The 25,536-nt window shown below is 39.7% G+C and overlaps 1 protein-coding gene across 10 annotated transcripts in view; it reads right to left on the bottom strand.

The window, feature by feature from the left end:
* The window catches only part of trip12 (thyroid hormone receptor interactor 12), a 150,916-nt gene that overhangs the window by 61,037 nt on the left and 64,343 nt on the right, over nucleotides 1-25,536 (bottom strand). For all 10 annotated transcript variants that reach the window (XM_078564172.1, XM_078564171.1, XM_078564174.1 and 7 more), the window contains 7 exons: nucleotides 25,191-25,286; nucleotides 21,046-21,197; nucleotides 19,545-19,580; nucleotides 19,362-19,457; nucleotides 16,040-16,132; nucleotides 13,395-13,556; nucleotides 7,015-7,083 (listed from right to left, as the gene is read on the bottom strand). In XM_078564172.1, the coding sequence (XP_078420298.1) occupies nucleotides 7,015-7,083; nucleotides 13,395-13,556; nucleotides 16,040-16,132; nucleotides 19,362-19,457; nucleotides 19,545-19,580; nucleotides 21,046-21,197; nucleotides 25,191-25,286 (704 nt within the window). The remainder of the gene's footprint in view (nucleotides 1-7,014; nucleotides 7,084-13,394; nucleotides 13,557-16,039; nucleotides 16,133-19,361; nucleotides 19,458-19,544; nucleotides 19,581-21,045; nucleotides 21,198-25,190; nucleotides 25,287-25,536) is intronic.

The following is a 25,536-nucleotide window of genomic DNA, read 5'->3' as shown; positions in this document are numbered from 1 at the left end:
GATGACATTTCTTAAGCAAACACTGACATTACTACAATAGATCTATTTGGCTCAGTTTTGACTAAATCATATGGTTGCAATATGCATAGTACATACTTCGCCCCGAGAAAAATCTAGCATGACATGACTGAAGAACTAAAATGATCTTAAATGAAAAGCTATTTTGTCACTTCAAATGTGTTTTTTTAAACAATTAGGTTGAAGTAAATGGCCCAATGAACTTGATTGTAATTTTCACTTGCCCATGATACACAGATAAACGTGTAACAAATTAAAATATTCTTATACCATCCTCCATTAACTATCAGAAAATGCATAAGCTGCCTCATTTGATTGACTTCATATGATTAACGAATGAATGAAAAATTAAGAGAAAGGGTAAAACAAGAGTAGGAGTTGAGGGCAATTTTTCAGAATGGTTGCAAGAAAGACAAGTGCCAAAGAGCTCATTTCTGAGCTAACTTCAGTTCACTATATAATCGATTAAATCTCAGCCTAGAGGGAGTAGTGTCAAAATTTGCAGACATGCTAAAAAATAGGAGTAATTGTCAAGGCCAAAAGGAAACTGTAAGAGACATATTAATAATATTGGAAAATGGTTTAAAAAGTGAGACAAGGAGTTCAATTTCAGTAAATCTAAGGTGACACATTTTGATCAAAAAAGGTAGTAGTTATCCTTTGAACAGAAATAGGCTTGATGCTGTGGAGAAGCAGAGAAATTTGGGATACAGGCTCATAAGGTGATGAGGCTGTAAAACAAAAACAAATTAAATCCAGGTTTTATAATAAGAGGTATGAATATAAAAGCCAGGAGATAATATATAAAACCTTAAGACTTGACAGGTGCAGTAAAGCAATGGTTGTTACTGGACTAGTAATCCAGAGGCCTTGGCTAGTGATTCAGCAACATGGGCTCAAATCCCACAGCAGCTAGGGAAATTAAATTCCGTTAATTAGTAAAGGCTGGAATAAAAAGCTTGTATCAGTAATGATGACCATGAAACTACTAGTTTGTTGTAAAAACCTATCTAATTCACTAATGTCCTTTAGGGAAGGAAATCTGCCATCCTTACCACTCTGGCCTGTGATTCCAGACCCACAGCTATGTGGTTGACTCTTAACTACTTTCTGAAATGGCCTAGCAAGTCACTCAGCTGTACTGAAGGTGGCTCACCACCACCTTTTCAAGGACAATTAAGAATGGGCAACAAATGCTGGCCTTGCCAGTGACACCAACATCCTGCAAATGAATAAAAAAAAATTCTCATTTAGAGATGGCCATTTCAGTTTTTGATATTTATCTGCAATTTCCCCAACCATCCCATCAGTAGTTTGAATTGTGACTGGTAAGCCATTGCCTAATTTTCACCTTATGTACCTCATCTTTATTCCTTTCATTTTTCTAAAGTAGTATATATAGGCAGCCATCTAAATGGAGATCTACAAGAACTGTGTCCCTTCTATGAATTTGGTAACAGACATCTGTTCTCTCACTACTCTACAGCGGGTGCGTTGACTTCTGGCCTCAATGTAATTAGTTTCTTTTAAAAACACAAAGTAATTTAATTGAGGGTCTACTGCAATCCACTCATCTTCACTGTCAGTCAATATCAACAAGAGTTCCTGTTGGCTGCTCACAAATTTTTCCCAACATCCACAACTGCTGTTATCCATCAGCTTTCCAGAACTACATGGGTGGCATCAAACTCAGGTTCCTGAACCATTAAAATAAAATTCCATGACTTTTCCATGACTAACCCATGTTGAAGGCAACATTTTCAGTGACTTGCATGCAAAAGATCAAGCAAGGAGGTCTTGACTAGCGACATGCAGCATTTTAGAGCACCAGGTGCTTGTTCCTTACTTTGGTTCCCTGCTCCGGCTCTGAAGAAAACACCCACCAAGTCCTCCATCTCCACAACTGAAATCTGAAACCGACACTAACAAACATCTCTTCTCACATGAGGCAAGAGAGGGGGGACTGAGAAATGTGGCACATACGACTCGGCCAGTTACTGTGCTGTTCTGGCGATGTCCAAAGTAGCCAACCCGATGCCTAGACCGCCCCAGTTGACAGGCTAATTATCAAATGACTGCTCTTGTCCTGGCAGTCTCCAAAGCAGAAAATCAGCAGTGGAATGAACAGGATCAGGCAGGAGGAGATAAAAGCTGCACTGGATTCCAGTCATGCAAAGCAAAGCAAGTGATTACAAAAAGCTGGACATGGAAAAATATTGGAAAAGGCTGGAATTCCACCTAAAGTAAGAAAAAGTCTCATCCTTGTCTTTATAAATTTCCATGACTTTTCAGTGACATCCTTTTTTTGCAAATTTTCATGACTTTTCCAGGTTTTCGATGATCTGCGGGAACCCTGGCACATATCAGCTTGTCAAACGATCAGTTTATCTTGGACGCAATGGTTTTAATCACATCTGATGTTGGGTCACTTTTGGCATCAACTCAGGTAACCAAGGAGGAAGCCATTGCTCAAATGCACTCAATCTCCTGGTTAATTTTCCAATATAATGATACTAAAACAAAAACCATTAAAATCAAGTTGTCGCTGCCCATGGATGCCACCCATACCGACTGCCACTCAGCACTTCCATTGTCCCTGATTAGCAACTAATCAGGTCCACCATTGTTAGGACCAGCAGTGGGGATTATGATATCAGCTCCCTGAATCTATCTTGCCTAATTTCCACTAATATCACCAATATGTGCAGTCATTCAAAACAACTGGCAGAATGAGTTGGTATAACTTTCTTTAAAAATTGGGCCAGGCAAATTGCAGAGTGTTAGCAAAGATGGTATTTGGTTCCAAACTTCTATGCAGTTATCCACATAAAACAAAACATGTCAGAAAACCAAAATGGAGCAGAGGAGATAAAGAAACAACCCCCTTCCCACAAAAAAGTTCGAGGGAAACATGTTTATTGGGTTGGCTTTGCTTAGGCACAACTTTTGAAATTAGTGTATACAACTCAGTGTTCCACAACGACAACAGGGAACATTCTTTACCAATGTAAAGAATTTACAGCTACTAAAAAAGTGAAATTGTCAGCACCCTAGACTCAATGCAGATTCCAAGGATAATAAAAACAGAAAATGCTGGGAAAACTCAGGAGGTCTGACAGCATCTGTGGAGAGAGAAACAGAGTTAACGCTTCGAGTCCGTATGATCCTTCTTCAGATTCCAAGGATCTCAGCTCTACAGATACGTCTTGCTAGGGATTTCTGGTCAATTTTAATGTTTCAAAAATGCCATTTTCAGGAAAGGAATAGGTGTAGGCCACATCGAAAGTTACATGCAGCCAAGCTGAAAGGTAGCTTTGGCTCAATCAAAGCACTCATGCCTAAAGTCAGAAGCCTATGGGTTCAAGTTCCTTTCCACAGATTAAGGGATTCAGATTTGAGGTTTTGGGCAAGAGATGCGAGAGGATGCGACAAGAACTTCCTTTACACAGCAAGTAGCAATGACTCGGAACACTGCGTACAATGTGGTGGAAGCGGAGACCATCAATGATTCAGAGAGGAAATTGGATGGGCACTGAGGAAAATAAACTTACAGGACTACGAGGATAGGGTGGGAAATGGGAATGACTAGACTGCTTGATGGGTTAAATAGCCATTATGGTAGAGGAGGCAGCTATGCTGCTTTGAAATCAAAGGGGAATATACAGGGGAAAAACATCCCAGCAATATGGTCTCAGAAAAATACACAAGCATTGAATTTCGAGCTTCAATTCAACCAGTCAAATTGGCAGGTCTAACAGTTCCTGGATCTTATACGCATATTAACTCTAAGGCTTATTCTTTCCCCCCCCAAGGTTTAAAAAATTAATGAAGCCAACACTACTGAATAAAATTATCCAACAAATGTACAAATTAAATGCTTAAAAAAGGTATGATTTAAATTCATTATAGCTAATTTGTCGTCTTTGGCTTCAATGGTTTGGCCACAAAATCAGTGGTTAAGCCAATTAGTTTGCTGTGCTTTTCAAATATGGTTAGTAGCTTAGAATCTAAAGCCCATCAACACACCCAGCTGGCATGCATGATATGGTCTAACCAGGAGAGACAGAACTCTACAGATGTTGCAGCCAAAAACTCATGTGGAATCTTCCTATTGTTAGAAATAAACCAGGCGAACAAGACAGCAAAATTCTACACCAGGAACTAAAAAAGAAAACTGATAAAGTAACTGAGCATGTACAAAACATCCAAAATAGAACCTAGCACCAAAAAATTTCTTTAGCTGAATTTACAACAACAACAGCAACTTACATTTTTGTAGCTCCTTTAACGTGATGTAACATCCCAAAGCAGTTCATAGGAGCATTACAAAACAAAGTGCGACACAGAGCCAGATAAGGAGATATTAGGTCAGATGACCAAAGCATGGTCAAAGAGGAAATGCCTTACAAGTGATGTAGAAAGGCAGAGAAGCATAGGGAGGCAATTCCAGAGCTCAGGGCGCAGGCAACTAAAGGCAGCGCCAACAATTGTGAAGCAATTATAATTAGCAATGCACAAGAGGCCACAATTAGCAGAATGCAGGCATCTTGGAGGGTTTTGGGGCTGAAGGTTACAGTAATAGGGAGGGGCAAGGCCATGGAGGGATTTGAAAACAGGGACAAGAATTTTAAAGTCAAGACGCTGCTCGACACAGAGGTGATAGATGAACAGGGCTTGCTGTGAGTTAAGACATGGGCAGAGTTTTGGATGACCTCACGTTTATGGAGGGTAGGATATGGGAGACCAGCCAGGAGTGCTTGGAGCAATTGAGAGGCAATGAAGCCACGAATGAGGGTTTCAGCAGATGAGCTGAGGTGGGGGCAAAATTGGGTAATGTTATGGAGGTGGAAAGTGGCAGTCTCAGTGATGGCACAAATAAGGGGTCAGAAACTCATCCGGGGATCAAATGTGATACCAAGGTCACAAACAGACCGACTTAATGTCAGGCTGTTGCCAGAGAGAAGATGGACACAGGAGCTAGGAAATTGAATGTGGAGTAGGGACCAAAAAATATGCTTTCAGTCTTCTCATTATTTAATTCGAGGAAATTTCTGTTAGTCAGTACTGGATGTTGGATAAGCAGTCCGATAATTCAGCAACAGTCAAGAGATGGTGGTGGTGAGGTAGAGCTAGATGTCATCAGCATGCCTGCAAACTAATGCTGTGCCTTCGGATGCTGTCACCGAGAGACAGCATGTAGATGAGGAGGAAAGGGCCAAGGATGGATCCTTAGGGGACACCAGAGGTAACAGTGCGGGAGCAGGAAGAAAAGCCATTGCAAGTGATTCCCTGGCTACAATTAGATATATAAGAATAGAACCATTCGAGAGCTGGACAGCAGTGGAGAGATGTTGGAGGATGATGATGTGGTCAACCTTGCCAAAGGTTGCAGACTGGTCAAGGGAGGATGATGGGTGAAAGTTTACATTTGTCATATTCACTTACGGCCTTGTTAAGAACCATTTCAGTACTGTGGCAGGGCAGAAACCTGTTTGGAGTTCTGGGAAAAATGGGAACAGAATTGGGAATAGCAATATATTCAGAGGCATTGGAGAGGGAATAGAGGTTGGAGATGGTATGGTAGTTTGTAAGGACTGTGGGGTCAAGAGCTAGCTTTTTGAGAAGGGTGATGACAGATTTAGGGAGGGACGTGACAGCGGCAGCCGATTGTCATTAAAATTGAAACAATCCAAATTAGTCCATGAGCTCCTTGCACTCAACACATATCTTCCTCCAAATTCTCTCTCAAATCTGCTGTCATCACCCCTCCCCTCAAAAAAAATCCCTTGACCCCCCCCCCCCACCCCACCCTTCACATGTTATTGGAGATGAGGGTGAAGGAACAGGGGAAAAGGGTTAAAGAGGACAGTTTGCAATTAAGGAAACAAGCCGGGGGTTATCTTTGCACTCCTTGATAATCCTGGAATGGTGATTAGTTTTACCAGATGAGAGCAGGGCCTAATAGTGTTGTATGCGGTCCAGTCAGATCTAGCAATGGCATCACCCCTCAGTTAAGCTTTCGTTAAGGCCATAATGTTGATGCAATCATCCACAATAAGCTCACAGATGGCAAAGGCTTTTTTCACAATTGAATGGACATCCTGAAGAGACACCCATAGAAGGGTTCACAGCAGCAGCAGGGGTCAAGAGTCATGCCGACTCGAAACATTAACTTTGTTTTTCTCTCCACTGACGCTGTTAGACCTGCTGAGTTTTTCCAGAATTTTCTGTTGCAGGGCAGGGGTGAGTTGGGCGAGAAGGTTGGCAAGGTTGCTCCCCAGAAGGTGCAATGGGTAGAAAGGTTGGAGCGAGAGTGTACACTGAACAGGGCTATATGTACAGAAGTGCTTGTAAAACACTTCCCCAAATCTTATGCATTTATATTATAAAAGGATAAAGAACTCCAGTGTCCCCAAATATTAGGTCTTGAACAGAGACAGTTCCAACTCTCTTCATATTCCCATCCAGAAGTCTGAGAACTGATTGCTTCTTGCCAGTTAATTATTTCAACCAAAACCAAGTATCTGCATTCCCACAGAGGCAAAAAACAAGTATTTGCAGAGATGTGCTACTTATGAAAAGTGTATTGGTTAAAAAAGTAAAATTCAATTAACTTTTAGATAAACACTTTCAGAAACAAAATATCTGTGCTCTTGGTCACATAAATCCCTTCCATAAAAAGATCCAACACAGACTCTTTCAAATGATGAAGCGAGGTTTGCATTTCCCAATTCCATCTAGCAGGCTAAAAGCAATTTGCATTTCAGGTGCCAACTTCTAGTACTGGACCAAGTTTATAAATAAACACCACCATAGATATACCAACTGCAGACAGCTGATATGAGCTGCTTTGTAAATCAAATATGTTCAACAAGTTTTCCTTCAACACAATTTTTATAAAATAAAACTGAAGGAAGTTTGACTTGACAACTTTCCAATCCTCCTACATATAAACTGGAAGTGTCCTCGGTAAAATGTCATATTTAAATATCTTACTTCTTCATGTTGAAAGTTGTCCACCAGTCGAGCAAAACACAGGCAAGTACTTTCGACAGATTTCTTGTCCTGATCAGAAACAAAAAGTTGCCTTTTTAAACATTACACCAGGCCACAAATTAGCAATTTTCAACTACAATCACAAAGCTATTGCAGAGGATTTAGTATCATTAGCTTATCAAAACTTTTCTTCATGTATAGCATTTAGCAGAAAACAGAATCAAACTTGGTGAAATAGCTAATTCAGCTTAAGGTTATCTGACAGACATTTGACTTCTTTACTTATTCCATCCATATTCTACTGCCTTTTTCCTTCCAAATGGGCCTCACCTATGTTGTAACCATTCTATGATTCTTCTCAAAGAATGGAGTTTATTATTTTCTCTGGCCAAATTTATTGAACTTCATTTATACTCATACATATTAACACTATAGCAGTTAACAGAACCATAGAAAATTATGGTGCAGAAAAAGGCCATTCAGCTCTGTCTGCACCAGCCAAAAAAAGAAACTAACTGCTCATTTTAATCCACTTTCCATCACGTAGTCCGTAGCCTTGAAGTTACAACACTTCAGATGCAGATCCAGGCACCCTTTAAATGGGTTGAGCATTTCGATCTCAATCACCAACTTAGGCAGTGAATTCCAGATGCCCTCCCACCCTCCGGCTGAAACAGTTTTTCTTCATGTCTCCTCTAATCCTTCTAAAATCTATGCCCCCGGTAATTGATTCCTCAGCTAGGGGAAACAAGTCCTTCCTGTCTACCCTATTTAGGCCCCTCATAATTTTGTGCACCTCAATTAAGTCACCCCTTAGCCTCCTCTGTTCTAAGGGAAACAACCCTAGCCTATCCAATCTCTCCTCATAACGGCAATTTTCAAGCCCTGGCAACATTCTTGTAAATCTCCTCTGTACTCTCTCTCCAGAACAATTATGTCCTTCCTGTAATGTGGCGACCAGAACTGTACACAAAATTCCAGCATTTAATACAGTTCCATCATTACACCCTTGCTTTTGGATTCAATACTTCACCCAATAAAGGAAAGAATTCCATATGCTTTCTTGACCACCTTGTCTACCTGTCCTGCCACCTTCAAGGGCCTGTAGACATGCACTCCAAAAGGTGTCTCATTTCCTCAACTCCACTCAATATCTTCCTGTTTATTGAGTATTCCCTGGCTTTGTTTGCACTCCCCAAATGATTGAATTCCATTTGCCTCTTCCCCGCCCACTCAACCAAACCATCGATATCATTCTGGAGTCAACAGCTATTCTCTTCACTATCAACTATGCTGCCAATGTTTGCGTCATCTGCAAATTTCCCAATCATGCTTCTCACATTTAAGTCTAAATCATTAATATATACAACAAACAGCAAGGGCCCAACACTGAGTCCTGTGGTACACCACTGGAAAACATTTTCCATTCGCAAAAACATCCATCGACCATTACCCTTTGTTTCCTATCACTGAGCCAATTTTGGATCCAACTTGCCACCTTTCCTTGTATCCCACGCGATCACACTTTCCTGACCAGTCTGCCATTGAAACCTTGTCAATACCTTACTGAAATCCATGTAGACAACATCCACTGCACTATCCTCATCAATCCTCCTTATTGCTTCCTCAAAAAATTCTATTAAGTTAGTAAGACACGATCTTCCCCTAACAAAACCATGCTGGCTATCCCTGATCAATTTGTACCTATGTGACAGTTTATCCTGCATCTCAGAAACGTTTCCAATAATTTGCCCACCACCGAAGTCAGACTGACTGGTCCATAATTTTCTGGCCCATCCCTTGCACCCTTTTTAAATAATAGTACAAGGCTCACAGGCCTCCAATCCTCTGGGACCTCACCTGTATCTAGCGAGGATTGGAAAATGATCCTCAGAGCACCCGCAATTTCCTCCCTGGCTTCCTTCAACAGCCAGGGATACAATCCATCTGACCCTGGTGATTTATCAACCTTCAAGGATGCTAGTCCCTCCAACACTTCCCTTCTATGCTTATTGTATCTAATATTTCACACTCCTCTTCTTTAACTAGAAGCTCTGCATCATCCCTCTCCTTAGTGAAGACAGAAACAAAGTACGCAAGGACCCTGCCCACATCTTCTGCATCAACCCACAAAGTTACCATGTACACATCTCTGATAGGCCGTACCTTTTCCTTAGTTATTCTCTTGCTCTTAATGCACTGGTAAAACACCTTGGGATTTTCTTTGATTTTACCAGCCAATATTTTTTCGTATTTTCTCTTCGCTTTCCTAATTTCAATTTTACTTCACCCCTGTACTTTCTATACTCCTCTAGGCTTTCTACAATATTATGTCTTTTGCAACTGTCATAAGCTTTCTTTTTCTGCTTCATCTTGGCCTATATGCTTCTGGATAACCAGGGGGCTCTAGTTTTGGCAGTGCCACCCTTTTTCTTTGTGGGGACATGACTACACTGTGCACATAGAATCTCACCTTTCAATGCCTTAACATTGTGAGTACAAGAAACCATTTCAGTTATCCAATAGATTTGTTTCCTTGTTGTATTTTGTTATAATTATGGAGGTTTGTAAGATTTATGTTTTGGGGCGGTCTTTAAATTTAGGGTAAAATGAAGGGGGTCGCACGACCTGTTGTGAAGTCTGCCTTTGTAAGTTCAGATGGTTTGACTGGTGGGACATCAAAGGAAGGCTTAGACTGTTTTACTGGGAAGAAGTTGCAAGGTATTTATGCTTGGATACAATGGCAGCAATCTGTGTTATAAGTCCCAGAAAAAAGTGTCGAGAATGTCAGGTTGTAAACAGCTGTGCTTTAAACTGTCCACTTAGTTCCAAGAGGAAAAAAATAGAGAGTTGGTTCTCAAAGATAGCTAACCAGCTTTTCTCTTTGGGTGCAAGGTGAATGGGTTTCACATTGCCATAAGGAAGGAGGCAGAGGAAGCCATTTTTGAGATCAGATTACAGGCTTCCCTACAAATAAATGAATCAGACAGATCAGTTTTTTTTTTGCATGGTCCGCAGAGAAGAGAGATTGCTTTGGCTTTGTGAGCTACCACAGCCAGATTTGGGAGGGAAATAGTCTCTAGTCAGAGATGCAACCCACAGCCATTTAAGAATTCCAGGAGATTTGTCCTGGCGTGGCCAGGGGAAAGAATCATCAAAACAGGTTTTACTGCTGGTGGTGGATTTAGGAAACTCTGAAAATTGAGGAAAGCACCTAGAAACAGTCACGCAAAAGTTCACTACTTGGTGAAGTGGGGATACAGGAACCAACTGCAAGCTGGGAGCAACTGTGGACTGTTTGCTACAAGGACTAATTCCATGGAGAGTCCAATGGGTGATAAGTATAAAAGGGGAGCTTTCCTTTCTGTAGCTTAAAGTACAAGTTGTCTACAAAAAGAGAATAGTGTTTAATCAAGTGCTTTGGTCATTTGTTACATTCAAAGTTTTAAAATACAAAATCTGGTTGTGTCATTCTTTTAGCTATCAACTGGGAGTTGGAAATTCTTTGTAAGAGAGATCCCTACAGAGATCATAACAATTTGAAGTGTTCCTTTATTAGAAATTGATTTGATGTTTGAGTTAATCTATTAGAATTCTGTCCAGTCTCAGATGTTTTAGCTGGTTGTGCAGGAATCTGGTTGGTCTTCCCAATGAATTTGCATCTGAACTTATTCCTTCCTCTTTCCCCAGAAAGAAGCTCAATTTCTTACACCCAGCTGCTACCACCCCACTCCAAATATAAATTCTTAAAAGTCCATTAAAATTTATGCTCTCCCATCTAGATTAGCTTGGGAAAATAGCATTACAAACAATGCAAAAATGTGCTTAAACATGCTTTCAGCAACAGTGTACCAAGATTGGAAATGGACAACTCTTAAATGATATGGTCACCAATTTTACTCAAGTAAACACAGAACTGCTTTCAACGTATAGCAGTATCTAAAATGAAAATGAAATTTCCTTCTATCGCACTATTGTATTTAAGGAAGCCTCTAATTCACTGCTTAAAGCTATTTTAAATTTGAATTTTCTAACAATAATTTACTGAAGTTTTACTGAAGGGTGTGTCTTTCCTGGGACTAGTTCAATGACAGAGCACAGTTTTCAAATGGGAGAGGGTTTATACGTGAGCACATTTTAGCAGTCTTTGAATAGGATTAATCATATTTCAGTGTTTCATGTTCAAATATTATTGATTTCTATTTAGAATTAATATCTCAGCTCTTTCAGGGCACTTTAGCTTCCTGCAATGTTATAGCCTTTGGGAAAAATTCATTTAACACTCAATTAGTTTATTTAAGTGAAGATAGCAAAAAAAAAAATTTGAAAAGTTTGAGGTACAAATTGCAAAGGCATTTAAGGGAAAGCTTTCATACAATTGCATTACCAATGCTACAAAGGAAAAATCCAAAACTAGGGGAGTAATGCTTACACAAAATATCTCTCGTCTACGCTGTTATTTCTTCTATGCTCCAAAGTGATGAGGGGCAGAGAAGGTACAGACAAGCAGTGGGATTATAGTTACATAAATTAACTCAAAAAACCTTTAGCTTTGGCCAATGGAACAGTGAAGGGTTGTATCAGGCGTGGGTGAGAGATTTAAAATTAATGGCATGGAGGTGAAAAATACTTTCCAGTGGTTAGCTGATCACTAAAAAAGGGATACAACCTTAGGACCAGAGGAGTGAAAAAAAAAATAGCAAGTATGCAACCAGGGCATTTTGCAAGCATTTAAAAAGATATGGGGTAACGCATGAAAACTGGTTAAAGTATGAAAATAGGCAGAGAGCGCTCCAGCAGAGGAGCTAGCAAAGGCTAACTGCCTCCTCTTGGTAGATTCCTTGAATGGACACTCAAGTCCCGAAAAAATCTTTACCTACCATGAGTGCTGTTTAATAATTTTAGGAATGGTTAATTCATTTGTGCTTGTGGTAGGTGGACATTCAAATATATAAAATACTCAGGCTTTTGAGTATGAATCAAAGTTCAAATTAGCCAGTATAGGCTAACTAGAAGTCAAATAGCCCTGTATGTCAAAGCATACATTCTGCCTAAAATCTCTCCAAACTCCATCAACATCCCTTCCACATCCAATCTGTTTTGCCACCATAAAAAGAAAGTTGAATAATTAACAGCCACATAACCGCAATCCTGAAATGAACTCTTCGGGAATCAGTAGATCAGGTGAATAAAAACTGCATTCGCCAAATCTACACAAACATAGGTGTCAAAAGTTAGTTTTCGGTGGCCCCAAGAGTGGTTCTCAATATGGGTTGTACTTGGTGGTAACCACAATGCAAGCATGCCAGATTTGCTGAGACTGGCCATAAGAAAGATCCAACACTTCAAATTAGTTTTTTGCAAAGACCTTGTTCGACATCTTAGCACAATGAATTGCAGATTAAAATTGTCGAATTGAAGATTATACTAAAGCACAGTTTAAACACTGATTCAGTAAAAGTTATAGGAAAGCACTTGAACACCTGAATACTTGTTTTGTTCTAGCTGACATTTAAAGTGCATGAAGTACTCAAAACCAGCAACAGGAAGCTTCATGATCAAGTTAACTGTTCAGGAATTAGTTGAGAGTATTTTAGATTACGATGAGAATTCTGTTTCAAATCAGCAAAAAAAATTACTACTTTGTAGCCTAAATTTCAGGAGTGAATTAACTAAGCTGCTTTCCCATATTAAACTTGTCACATTTGGCTGGTCTTCTTGGAAAAAGAGTACACCACAGGATCCAAAATGCTAATGAATGCAAACTCCGGCTTTAATTTTCTGGTGGCAGCATAAAAGCCAGTCAATAATGCCACAAAAGAAATCCAGCAGGGTTATACTGATGTATAACCTCCTTCAACAGCACTTTCCAAACCTGTGACCTCTACCACCTGGAAGGACAAGGGCAGCAAATACATGGGAACACTGCCACCTGCAAGTTCCCCTCCAAGCCATACGCCATCCTGACTTGGAACTATATCACTGTTCCTTCACTGTTACTGGGTTAAAATCCTGGAACTCCCTTCCTAACAGCACTGTGGGTGTACCTACATCATGTGGACTACAGCAGTTCAAGAAAGCAGCTCACCACCACCTTTGCGAGATCAATTAGGATGGGCAATAAATGTTGGCCTAGCCAGCAATGCCCACATCCCATGAACAAATAATTTTTTTTTTTTAAAGTGGCACTGGCTGTAGCAGATTCACCAGTGGCAGAGCCACTGCCAAAAAAAAAAATGAAGTTATTATGAACTGTACAATAACTTTGGTTTTGGAAATTTTTATTTCCGCACTGCAATATAAATATAAAATTATGAAAATAAATCTACAGAATTAACATGTATGTGTTTAGCCACCAATGGAAAATTTGCCTTCGGTACCTGATGGGTCAGCCTCTGGGTTAACAAGGGTAATGAATCAGCAACAAAGTGAAATTCATCAGGCGTAATACTTTGGCAGCAATTTGCTGCTATTGCCAGGGCATTTCGTTGGGCATTGATGCTGAAGAACTCCAGGTACAACAAGCAGTCAGCCAATCCTCCCTTAAAAGTTATGAAAAGAAAAGTAATTAGCACCATTTTGGCAGACTGAGGAAAGTGACCAAATAAGCAAAGATAAAAAAGAACATCTTTCACAAAAAACTTAAACTACATATAATCACTATTACACAAATTCTTTTTCTACAACAAAAATATTCAAAATAAAAATACAAATGTTGGCTTCTTGGATATCACTGGGAGATTGTGAACAACAAGCTTAAGGAGGCATGATGGAAGTTCTTGAAATGAAGAAAACACTGGATTCAGTCTAGTTGTACACATTTCAAAATCTGTGCTCTCAGCTCATGTCTTATTGAATAGACTCACTGCATTGAAGTACATAAGCACTAATCACTGCAAAACTCCTTTGTTGTCTAGTTTCCAGCCTTTGTTTTCCCTTCCATACTCACTAATTTTCTGATTTCATGTCCAGCTTTGCTTCTCTCACTTTCAAATCAACACTCAGGTTCCCATTTTCCTGCCAAGTTCATTTAAACTTCATCCCCACAGCACTAGCAAATCTCCCTGCCATGATCGTGATTCCAGTCCTGTTGAGGTGCAACCCGCCCAGCTTGTACAGGTTCCACCTGCTTCAGAACTGGTCCCAATGCCCCAGAATTCTAAAGCCTTCCCTCCTTCAGTCTCTCTCGTCACACATTCATCTGCACTATCTTCCTAGTCCCATGGCACTGCAGAGATCCAGAAAAGGCTCTGCTTTTCTGATCTAGTGACTGAAACTTCCTTCAGCCATACAACACATCTCAAAAGGGTGCGCAGCAACTCACCCATGTCTGTACAAAAGGAGGAGGGAGAGGATGGGAAAGAAAAAAATCTGGCTAGATTTCACAACTCATACCCAGGTCGTGAAGGATAGACTGGAGTCTAGCCTCGAGAAACTTACTAGCTTTTATTTGCACAGGCACACATTAAATACGATGCACCTCCAACATAAAAACCACTATTTCAGCTATTTCACTATTACACATGAGCATAGGTGAGTCCCCCAGTTAATGGCCACCAACTGAGTACAATTAAACATCCAATGAAGGTACAATTAACACTAGAAATACTATACCTGATCTGCACAAGTTATCTGTGCTTGCAAGAGGTGCACAGAGTATCAGGTAGAAATAGCATGAAGCTTGGTATCCCCTGCTCACAATTTCTACCTTGGCTCATACAAATGGACTAATAGTGTTTAACTAATTTGAATGAGTTTTTTTGATGAGGTAACAGAGGGGATTGATATGGGTAATGCTGTTGACGTGGTAAACATGGACAACCAAAAGTCACTTGATACAGTGCCAGACAACAGACTTGAACAAAGTTGGAGCCTGTGGAAAAAAGGGGACAATAGGAAATTGCATATCAAATTGGCTGAGTGACAGGAAACAAAGAGCAGAGGTGAATGGTTGTTTTCCCAGACCGCACAATTTCAACGTTTGCAGAAAATACAAAACTTAGGAGCATTATGAACTGAGGGGGATAGTGTAGAACTTCAAAAAAGGACTAGACAGGTTGGTGGAAAGGGTGGACATGTGGCAGATGAAGTTCAATATGGAAAAATGTGAAGTGGTTCATTTTGGCAGGTAGAACATGGAGAGACAATATAAAATAAAGGGTACAATTCTATAGGGGGTGCAGAGGTGAACTGAATGTATGTGTGCATAAGTCACTGAAGGTGGCAGGACAAATTGAGAGCGCAGTTAATATAGAATACAGTATCCTGGGCTTTATCAATAAGGGCAGAGTGTACAAAAGCAAAGTAGTTATATTAAACCCGTATAAAACACTAGCTCAGCCTCAAATGGATATTGCGTCCAGTTTTGGGTACCACACTTTAGGGAGGATAAAGGCATTAGAGACAGTGCAGGAAAGATTCACGAGAATGGTTTCAGTTATGTGGATAGTTTGGAGAAGTTGGGGCTGTTCTCCATGGAGGAGGAGGTTGAGAGGAGATTTGATGGAGGTATTCAAAATCATTAGGGATCTAGACAGAGTACATGGGGAATAAAAAAAATGTTCCCATTGGTGAAGGATCAAAGCCCAAATGGCATAGATTTAAGCTAACTGACAAAAGGGGCAATGGCGACAAGAAAAACTTTTTCCACACAGAGTGGTTAGGATCTGGAATATACTGCCTGAAAGTGTGGTGGAGGCAGGTCCAATCGAGGCATTCAAGAGGGAAGTGGATTCTTATCTGAAAAGGAAGAATCTGCAGGGGTTAAGGGGAAAAGGTGGGGGAATGGCACTAGGTGAGTTGCTCCTTGGGAGAACCAGCACAGATATGACAGGCCAAATGGCCTCCTATGCTGTAAGCATTCTGACTATTTGGACAGGGATTATAGAGCTGGTGGCTTAAATTTGTATCCTGACCTGCATCATGACCATCACAGAATAAAGGGAGGAGTAATTTACGCATGCACTTTAAAGGAATGGAGATATGTTTCTTCTTGCACACACTAATAGAAATTTATAGTACTTACAGCTTGTAAAATGGCTTTGCTATGTCTGCGTGATAACATTTCTAGAGCAGTCAAAGCTTGTTCAGCCACATCGATGCACTGAATAACTTGTAGCTAGAAACAAGGATGGAATTTATGCACGTGAAAAAGGTTTATAATGCACCCTTGCTAGACAGACAACAGTTCCACAATAGAATATATTAACTTAGAAAGGTATAAACTCTACAACATTTTATGTATTGATCTTTAAAGGTCACTGTCCACAATCATTACAATCATGAGAACCAAAAGAAAATCATGCTACCAAAAATATGAGTGAAATACTCTTGCATTGATGCCACTCTTGTATTTTCCCCCCGAGCTTTTTGTGCAACCTACAAATTTAAATTAAGACTTTGTAATTCACTGCAGTACAAGTAGATTGCTCTTAGCATGAAATATTGGACCTTCAGCCTATGAGAGTTTATGATAAAGCAGAGAGGTAACATTTGATTTATAATTGGAAATATGGATACGGTCACCTTTCTATATTGGAGATTAATGGCCAAAGGTCATGAAATGGCAAATTTAAGGTACTGCACTTAAAACAGAAAACCAAAGGAACCATAAATGGCATGCTTTCTGTATAGAAGAGGTTAGTAACAGAATACTCAAGGGGGACAAGACACCAACGTCTTATCTTCAAATACATCTTAATTTTGATCACAGTACTGAAAGTTTAAATTTTCCAATTTGCCAAGGCCAAACATGAACACATTCATAAATGTTCATATCCTTTCAGTAATTGGACCAGTAGGTGCAAATGGATAGTTAGCCAGGAACTAAAAGCAGTCAGTCAATAGAATGAATGATAAATAGAACAATTGTACCACAAACTGACGACAGATCACCAGATCAAGTTACAAACCTGCTCAAATATTTAGCCACAACAAAAGATTAGATACCACATCTGCCATTTATATAGCATCTTTAATGTAATAAAGCATACAAACATGCTTCACTGGAGTACTGAACACAATTTAACACCAAGCTCCTTAAGGAGATATGTTAGGGCAGGTTGTCAAGGAGGTAGGCTTTAAAGAGTGTTTTGAAGAAGGGGCAGTGTGATTTTGGGAGAAAAATCCAGAGCTTCAGGTCGAGGCCACTGGAGGCAAAGTAGCCAACGGGCAGCCAAAGGAAATCAGGGGATGTAGGAGGCAGCAAAAATTGTAAAGAACACAAGGTTCAAGGAGGTAAAATGCTAGTCAAAAGGTTTTGTTGATGTCTTTTTCAGCAGAGTGCTATCCAGCATAGAACGTGTAATCCTGGTCATTTACTGTAGATATATTTGATGGGGTATTATTTAGAATTATTAAAACAATAAGCTTCGTTTTTCTTTGGAAGAGAGAATTGGGGTGACCTAACCAACATGTTCAAGAATAGACAAGGCACTGGCAAGTCTAGTGCAGGGAAGCTGTTGATGGTGATGAGGGTTCAAATGTTAGGGTCACAAGTTAAAAAATAACAAAGAAAGGATGCAGAGAGAACCTTATTACGTAACAAGAGATTTGTAGACAAAAAATGATCAAAGAGCCTGCTGAAGCAGAGATAATAGATTCAAGCAGCAATTGAATGCTTTAGAGGAAAGAGAAGGGATTAAGATCATTTGAAAGCCGATAATGATGAAACATGTATTAGAAAAGGATGATTTTTGGGTCTAGTGGTCTTTACCTTGCTGTAGAAATTATTTGTAAATAGTGTAAAAGTACAAGGATTTAAAGGTTTAACTTGTCAGTTGCATTCCTATTATTTCCAGAAACCTACACAAAACAGCCAAATAGCTGATAGGAAACACAGCCCTACATTCTCCTTTCTGGCATTTGTTGTTTAAACGTGGGGCTGTGATTTCCTTTGGAAAGGCTGAAGCATTTTAGACATCCAGAAATACAATGCTGTGTGGAAACAAATGCCAGCCAAAGATTATTCCCTTATATACTTCAATGAGTAGTCTTTTCAGGGGTGGGGGAGGAAGCACCATTTGCACAAAACGAGAATCAAATGTCCAATTCTCTGCCCGAGTGGAAACACAATGTAGTCACTTCTCCCAGAGTCAAAAAGACGAAGTATTCCAACATAAGTGCCACAGCTGTCTTAAAAACTATGCTAAGGGAATAAAGAATCACAATTGTTGTAGTTTAAGAATATGCTGTTGACACATATCTCAATTTATTCCTACCGCTGTTAATCACATTTAATATGCATGACAGTATTTGACGAGGGCAAAATGTGACTTGCATTTATATTGCGCTTTTGTCATAAAATCACCAAAGGTGTTCCACAGGAGCATTGTGTAACAACATTTTACACTGAGCTACATAAGGAGATTTGCAGGTAGATGACCAGTCAAACTCGGTCAAAGAGTTATGTGTAAAGGGGCAAAGAGAAAGTGAGGTTTAGGGAAGGAGTTTCAGAGCTTAGGGCCTGGCATCTGACGGCATGCCACAAATGGTGGAGTGATTAAAATTTGGGATTCTCAAGAGCTTAGAATTAGAGGAGCAAGGATATCTGAAGTAAAAACAGAAAATGCTGGAAAAACTCAGCAGGTCTGGCAGCTGTTCTGTTTTTATTTCAGATTTACAGCATCCACAGTATTTTGCTTTCATGGATATCTGAAGGTTGTGGGTTGGGAGTACATCACAAAGATAGGATGGGAGAGGCCTTGGAAGGATCTGAAAATGAGTTCAAAAATCAAAGCACTGCTTAATGAGGAGCCAATGTAGATCAGCAAGCATAGGGATGATGGATGAATGGGATGGTGCAAGTCTGAACGTGGGCAGAGTTTTTGATGACCTCAAGTTTATGCAGGGTAGAACCTTGGGGGTGGGAGGGTGGGCACCCTCCAGTACATTGGAATAGTCAAGTCTTAAGGTAACAAAGCCATGGATGAGGGTTTCAGCAGCAGCCAAGTTGAGACAGTGGCAGAGCTGGGTAATGTTATCGATCTGGAAATAGGTGGCCTTAACAATGCCATGTGTTTGGAAGCTCATCTCAGCTCTAAGATTGCAAACAAACACTCTGGTTCAGCCTCAGACAATTGCCAGAGAGAGGAATGGAGTTGGTGGCGAGGGAACAGAGTTTGTGGTGAGAACTGAAGGAGATGCTTACGCCAGCACTGAACGATGAACAAGCAGTCTGCTATTTAGACAGTGGAAGAGTCAAGAGAGATGGTGGCAAGGTAGTGCTGAGTGTTGTCAACATACATGTGGAATCTGATGCTGCATTTTCAAAGCAAGGAGAAAGGAGGTAGCCGCTATGGGATTCTGAAAAGTTTTTACATTTTTACAACTGATCAACACATTCTCACCTTTTCCAGGAAGACTGGAATGGCATCAACAACCACAGCCGATGACCTAGGTAGAGCTTCCATCATATACGTCAAAGCTCTGCAAGCATGGTTCATCTATCATATTAGAAATAAGCAGAATACTTCAGTAAATGAATCACCTCAAGAAACATTTTAATAACCACCCTAGTATGTAATACTTACAATGTCAAAGTTGTGCTCCATCTGTAACAAAGTTATCTGTAAAGTAATAAGAAACGTTATTAATGACAAGAGTTGATGTGCAGATTTCAAGAGTTAAGAACATTAAGATTAGCTAGGCTATTTTGTGCACATTTAAAAACAAGCCGAGAAGGTAATTTAAACAAGGTTAACTGTAGCATTTCTGTTCAAGCTTGATATTCATATCAATAGAAATCAGTGAAGTGAACAAATCATTGCCAATTACATATTACAACATAACTCCAGTATCTTCACACTCCATATCTCAATCATGTTCAGCACAAATCATATCACAGGATTCCACCTAACATGGTACTTGGTAAGGTTTCCCAACAAATTTTCACTGGAGGTGCACAATGAGTGCAGTTAATGGTCACACTGATTTGAAAATTTCAACATATGAACAGGTGAAGCCAGTACTTCTTGTACTCTTCAGCTTGAATACTATTCACAACGTGCTGGCTTGATGACAATTAGTAATTAAGAAATAATTTTATTACATGGTTATAATTATTTGCTCCCCAAACTCAAGTTCTCTGCATCAAGACTTCGATCTACCAAAAAATTTCCAAATGAAGTTTCAGCTGGGGTCACCATTTAAACTGGTGTGCATACAGGTTAAATAAACCCTTATGTGAAAGATGTGAAACTTATTTCTCTGCATAATTAAAGATTGAAATTTCAAAATACTAACCTCATTTACCACTTCACGTTAGAAATGCTGTTCATGCTTATGCAAAGCTTCAAATTACTGAATACTTAATATACACACGCTGAACACCAAAATATTTTCCAGTGAATTTTTTATCATAATGATTGAATTGATACAATTTTACCATATGCACAATGCATTAGCTTTGAAACTAAAGTTAACCCTTCATTGCTGCAGATTCTGGCTTTGCATATCACTTTTCATCTATATTCATTTTCTATGTTATGCAACCAATGCTAAAATCCTCAAGCTATCCTTATTTTGCAGCAACCTATCAAAATGTTGCTTTGCTAGTTTCAAAGCTAATGAGAAAATTAGCAGTAAACACAAAGTGCTATGCTTAAAAAAACACAAGAAAGCCAACTTGAAGTATTCAAGTACTAATAGACTTGAAAGAGGAAAAATTCAAATCTTACACTGCTGCTCGCATGAAAACCATGGTACCAATTGCATGCTTGTTATACACCAGAAAAGCAACTAGCTTGAATCAGACTGTATTTTTTTCAATACGTTCAGCATGTAATTTTGGCCTTTGTGGCTATTCTTAAACTGACAGCACATGTATCAATGCCATTGGAATTGATCATTTAGGTTTTGAAAGTAATATTCTTACTTGGTGTTCTGAACTCAAAAACCATTACAAGACATCACCCTTGAACTTAAAACCAAGACCTATTTAACCTTCGAGTGCCACAGAAATGAAACTGTAACATGTTATGCATGACAGCTTCAGAATGCAAAACAATTGATTGAGAATTTCATGGCTCCTACCAATGCAGGAACAACACTCTTCACTGGAAATCCTCCCAAGGTTTCTTCATTTCCCATTACCAATAACTGGCACATCTCGATGACTGCTTGAAGTTGCTGACTTTCATCTCCAGTAGCCTGCAGACCCTGTAGGAGCTGCTGCGCCTTTGAACCTGATAAAACTTTCAGTTAGAATTTCAACTGCTCTTTTGTAATATAAAAGATATTATATTATCTTTATGTAAGATAAAATTGACACTTGTAGGAATGATAACTTCAAAGAAAAATTGCAATAATGGAGACCTGGCTCAAAAAAAGGCAGGAATGGGTACTAAGTATGGTGTTCAGGAATGATAGGGATGGAAAGAAATGAGGAGTGGCAGTATTGGTTAAGGAGAATATTAAAATACTGTAGACAGTAAGGATGCCTGAGAGAGAGATCAAGAACAGAATCTATTTAGTTAGAGTTAAGAAACAACAGAGGGACTTCATTACACTACTGGGCGTATTCTATAGTCAACTAACTAGTGGGAAAGGTACAGGAGAAAATTTGCAGGGAAATCAGCTGCAAAAACTGTAGAATAGTGATAAGGGGGCAGGGAAGGGGACTTTATCCTAACAGAAACTGGGGTAGAAGAAGTTTAAAAGGCAGAGAGAGGGAACAATTTATGAAGTATGTTCAGGACAATTTTCTTGATCAGTATCTTTTTGGCCCAATCTGGGTCTGGGGAATGAGGTGGATATATGACAGCTGGGAAACATAATCATTGTGTTATAAAGTTTAGATTATCTATGGAAAAGGACGTGGAGCAATCTAGAGTAAAAAAGTAATGGGCCAGGACTTCCGAGGAGAGTCAGATTGCCACAACTCCTTTTCACTTACCCAGGTCAGGAGCTGAACATTTCTCACCCTGTCATCTGACCCGCGTCTTGTGAGAAATGTGCAGTGTACCTAGTACACGAGGCCTTCCATTGCAGGGTAGCAACGTCTGGGGAAGTGAAGCCAAGCCTCCTTTTTATGGCACAGCTGCCATAAACCAGGTAAGATCAAAGGTCCCTGTGTTTAAATGCATTGAGAAGTCAGGGAGAAGATAAGTATATAATCTAAATGGGTAGGATGGGGGTGAGAGGGTAGCTGGGGGAAGGGGGATGATTCTAATTTTTCCTTGGATTCTGTTAAGGGAGTCAGAACCATTGATGTCTCTGATTTAAAATCAGAGTTTCGGATGGTTCCCCATGTAGAGTAATTGTCCATTGGAAGTTTAAACTTTCCAGGTAATTCCTATGCAGCCCTTGCATGGGGGATTCCAGGGGGACCCCCTCCAAGCACACCTTCTGGGGTATGACCCCCACAGAGATCGCCAAGCTCTGGGCCAATAAATTGGAGGTCAGCTAATTTCAATGGAATGAGAACAGTTCAGGTAAATTGGAATTAAAGACTAACAGGCAAAATTAAGTGGACAATGGGTTGCCTTTAAAAATGAAATGGTTCAGGTACAGTCAAGGTACATTGCCAGAAAGGGGAAAATGTAGGACAAAAAGCCAGAACACCCTGGATGATGAAAGAGAGCAAGACGACACAGAAAAAGGGTGAAAATGTCAGGTTCATAATACAAATGAGAACCAGGCCAAATAAACAAAGTTCAGAGAGGAAGCGAATAAGGAAAGAAGAGCACCAAAGGAGAATGAGAAGAAAATCTTCCACAAGAATGTATAAAGTGTAAAAAAAAAAGTGGTAAGAGGAGTCACGAGACTGATTAAGGACCAAAAAGGGAATCTACGCATGAAGACAGAGGGTATGGCTGACGTGCTAAATGAATACTTCACACCTGTCTTTACCAGGGAAGATGATGCTTCCAAAGTCATAGTGAGAGGAGGTAGCTGAGACACTCGATAGGCTAAAAATTAAAGACTCAGTCAGTTTAGCCTCGGTGATGGGAAAAGCTTTTAGAAACGATAATCCGGGGCAAAGTTTATACAGAGTCACTTGGATTAGTGTGGATTAATTAAAGGAAGGCCAACACAGACTTGTTATTGGCAAACCCTGCTTAATTTGACTTTTTTTGACAATTTAACAGATGATTGAGAAAGTTAATGCAAATGTGGTGTACATGGGCTCCCAAAAGACATTTGATAAAAGGTAATGGCCCATATGTTTTTGGGAAAAAAGGACACTTTTATTTTGGGATGATGATCCTTTTTAGAACTTGGTTTCTCTGGGATAGGACTTCTGGTAAAGAATCTTGCTTCTGCTAACTGATTGTGTGACCAGGTTGCCTGGGAGATAAATAATAGAGAAAGGATCAATCTGAAGTTAATTATAGGAGGAAGTAGATTTCAGTTTCCTGCTTCAAGCAGGTTTTTGAGTTTAGGACAAACTGGCTGCAGAAGAGGGAATATCTCTTTCCAGCAGAATTCAGTTTAAATTTTGGGTGCTGGCTAAAAGTTCAAAACTCTTGTTAACTGAAGGATTCCAATGACAGCAAGTTAGACTTCTGGAATAGCCAAGCTGAGGAGAGCAGTAGAAAATTTCAGATGCAAAATTGCAGCATTAAAGAATATTAGAACCAGGAGTGTTCTGATGAGAGGCAGCGACACTTAAGACATGTGTGTTGAAATGGGAGTCTATAGCCGTGGGTCAGCTGGAGTTAGGTTTAAAGGGATAACCTTACCGGAAGTAAGCAGAAGGCCCAAGAGATCTCAACCCTTGTACGAATCTTTGAGGCAGTACTCAGGCCAAGTGGTTCATCTTTCAATTTTTGATAAGCATCTGACTTGACCTTTTTTTTGTCGGTGGGGGGTGGGGGGCAAGTCAAATGTGTGTAGAAGGAATTTTTTTTACCCCAAACCCAAAAAGTGTGGTTTAGAGAACAGGAAATGGTGTTCATTGTACTTTTAATTTTTAACATAACTGAATTTTTATGATTATAGTTATTAGCATTCATGATCTTTGACTTTTGTTTAGAAAAATTCTTTTGGTTTAAACCGTGAACCTTGTGGCTTCATCCTTTTAGTAAAAACCTGGATTTTCGGATTTCCAAAAAATTTTAAAATCGTAACTGGTCTTTAGTGAGATCATGACGTAAAGTGCCACATAATAGTTGCCATAAATGTCAGTAAAGTTGAAGCTCAAGGAATAAAACAAGGCAGTAGCAGCACGAAATTTGCTGAGTGACATTAAACAGAATAGTGTCAGCAGTTTTTTTTTTGGATTTGAGCAAGGTATCACTACTTTTCTTGATCTATATTAATGACCTTAGACTTGGGTGTATATGATAATTTCAAACTTTGTGGATGACAAAAAGCTTAGTAGTATTGTAAACTCTGAGGCAAGACAGGCTGGTGGAAAAGCAATGAAATTGAATGCAGTGAAGTATGAAATGATACATTTTGGTAGGAAGAATGAGGAAAGGCAATATAAAACAAAGAATACAATTCTAAAGTAGGTGCAAGAACAGAAACTTGGGGGTATTGTGCAGGTGGCAATCATTGAAGGTGGCAGGATAGGTTGACAAAATGGATAAAAAGGCTAAGGGTTTTATAAAGAGGCATAGGGAACAAAAGCCAAGTAAACCTTTATAAAACACTCTGGCTCAAATGGAATATTTGCCCAATTCTAGACACCACACTTTAGGATGTGAAGGCATTGGTGAGGATGCAGAAAAGATTTACGAGAATAATTCCAAGGATGAGGTCTTCAGTTACATGGATAAATTGGAGAAGTTGGGGTTGATCTCCTTACACAAGGTTTGAAGGAGATTTGATAGAGATGTTCAAAATCATGAGGGGTCTAGACAGAGCAGCTAAAGAGAAACTGTTTTCATCAGCAGGTGGATCGAGAACCAGAGGACAACGATATAAGTGAGCAGCAAAAGAATAAATGACTTGAGGAAAAACCTTTGCTTTTTTTAAAAAACAGTGACTGGCTGTGATCTGGAATGTACTGATTGCGTGTGTGGGGTGGAGGTAGATTCAATCATAGCTTTCAGAAGGAAATTGGATAAGCACCTGAACAGACAAAAATTGCAGGGCTGCCAGAAAATGGCAGGGGAGTGGGACTAGCCGAGTTGCTCCTGCAGAGAGCTGGCATGGACATGACGAGCCAAATGACTTCCTTCTGCGCTGTAAACATTCTATGCCTCTATAATACTTCAATAATTACTCACTTGCTCCACTTCCAATTGTTCTATGAAAAAGCTGGGACATTCGTGGACCAAGGGGGCCAAAAAGGTGAGGTGGAAGGCCACGTGCCTCTAATAAAGCTGAAACAAGATAAGCACGATTAGTTGCCAATGAAGCACATTACAGAGCAATAGGATTCAATTCAATGAGAACATTAGCAGGCGGCACTGAACTAATTTCTGCATTTAGAGTGATTTTAATTTCTAAAATGTGCACAGTTAAATTCACATTTCCATGAGCAAGCCAAAAACTGAAGAATACAAATGAGGCTAAACCAGACTGCTCACAACCTTCGTGTCATAGGCTGCAAATGCGAGGGCAAGGAATAGA

This window comes from Cetorhinus maximus, chromosome 19, assembly GCF_964194155.1.
Source record: "Cetorhinus maximus chromosome 19, sCetMax3.hap1.1, whole genome shotgun sequence".
Taxonomy (NCBI): Eukaryota; Metazoa; Chordata; class Chondrichthyes; order Lamniformes; family Cetorhinidae; genus Cetorhinus; species Cetorhinus maximus.
The sequence above is the reverse complement of the archived record's forward strand: the minus strand, read 5'-3'. Positions and strand labels throughout refer to the sequence as shown.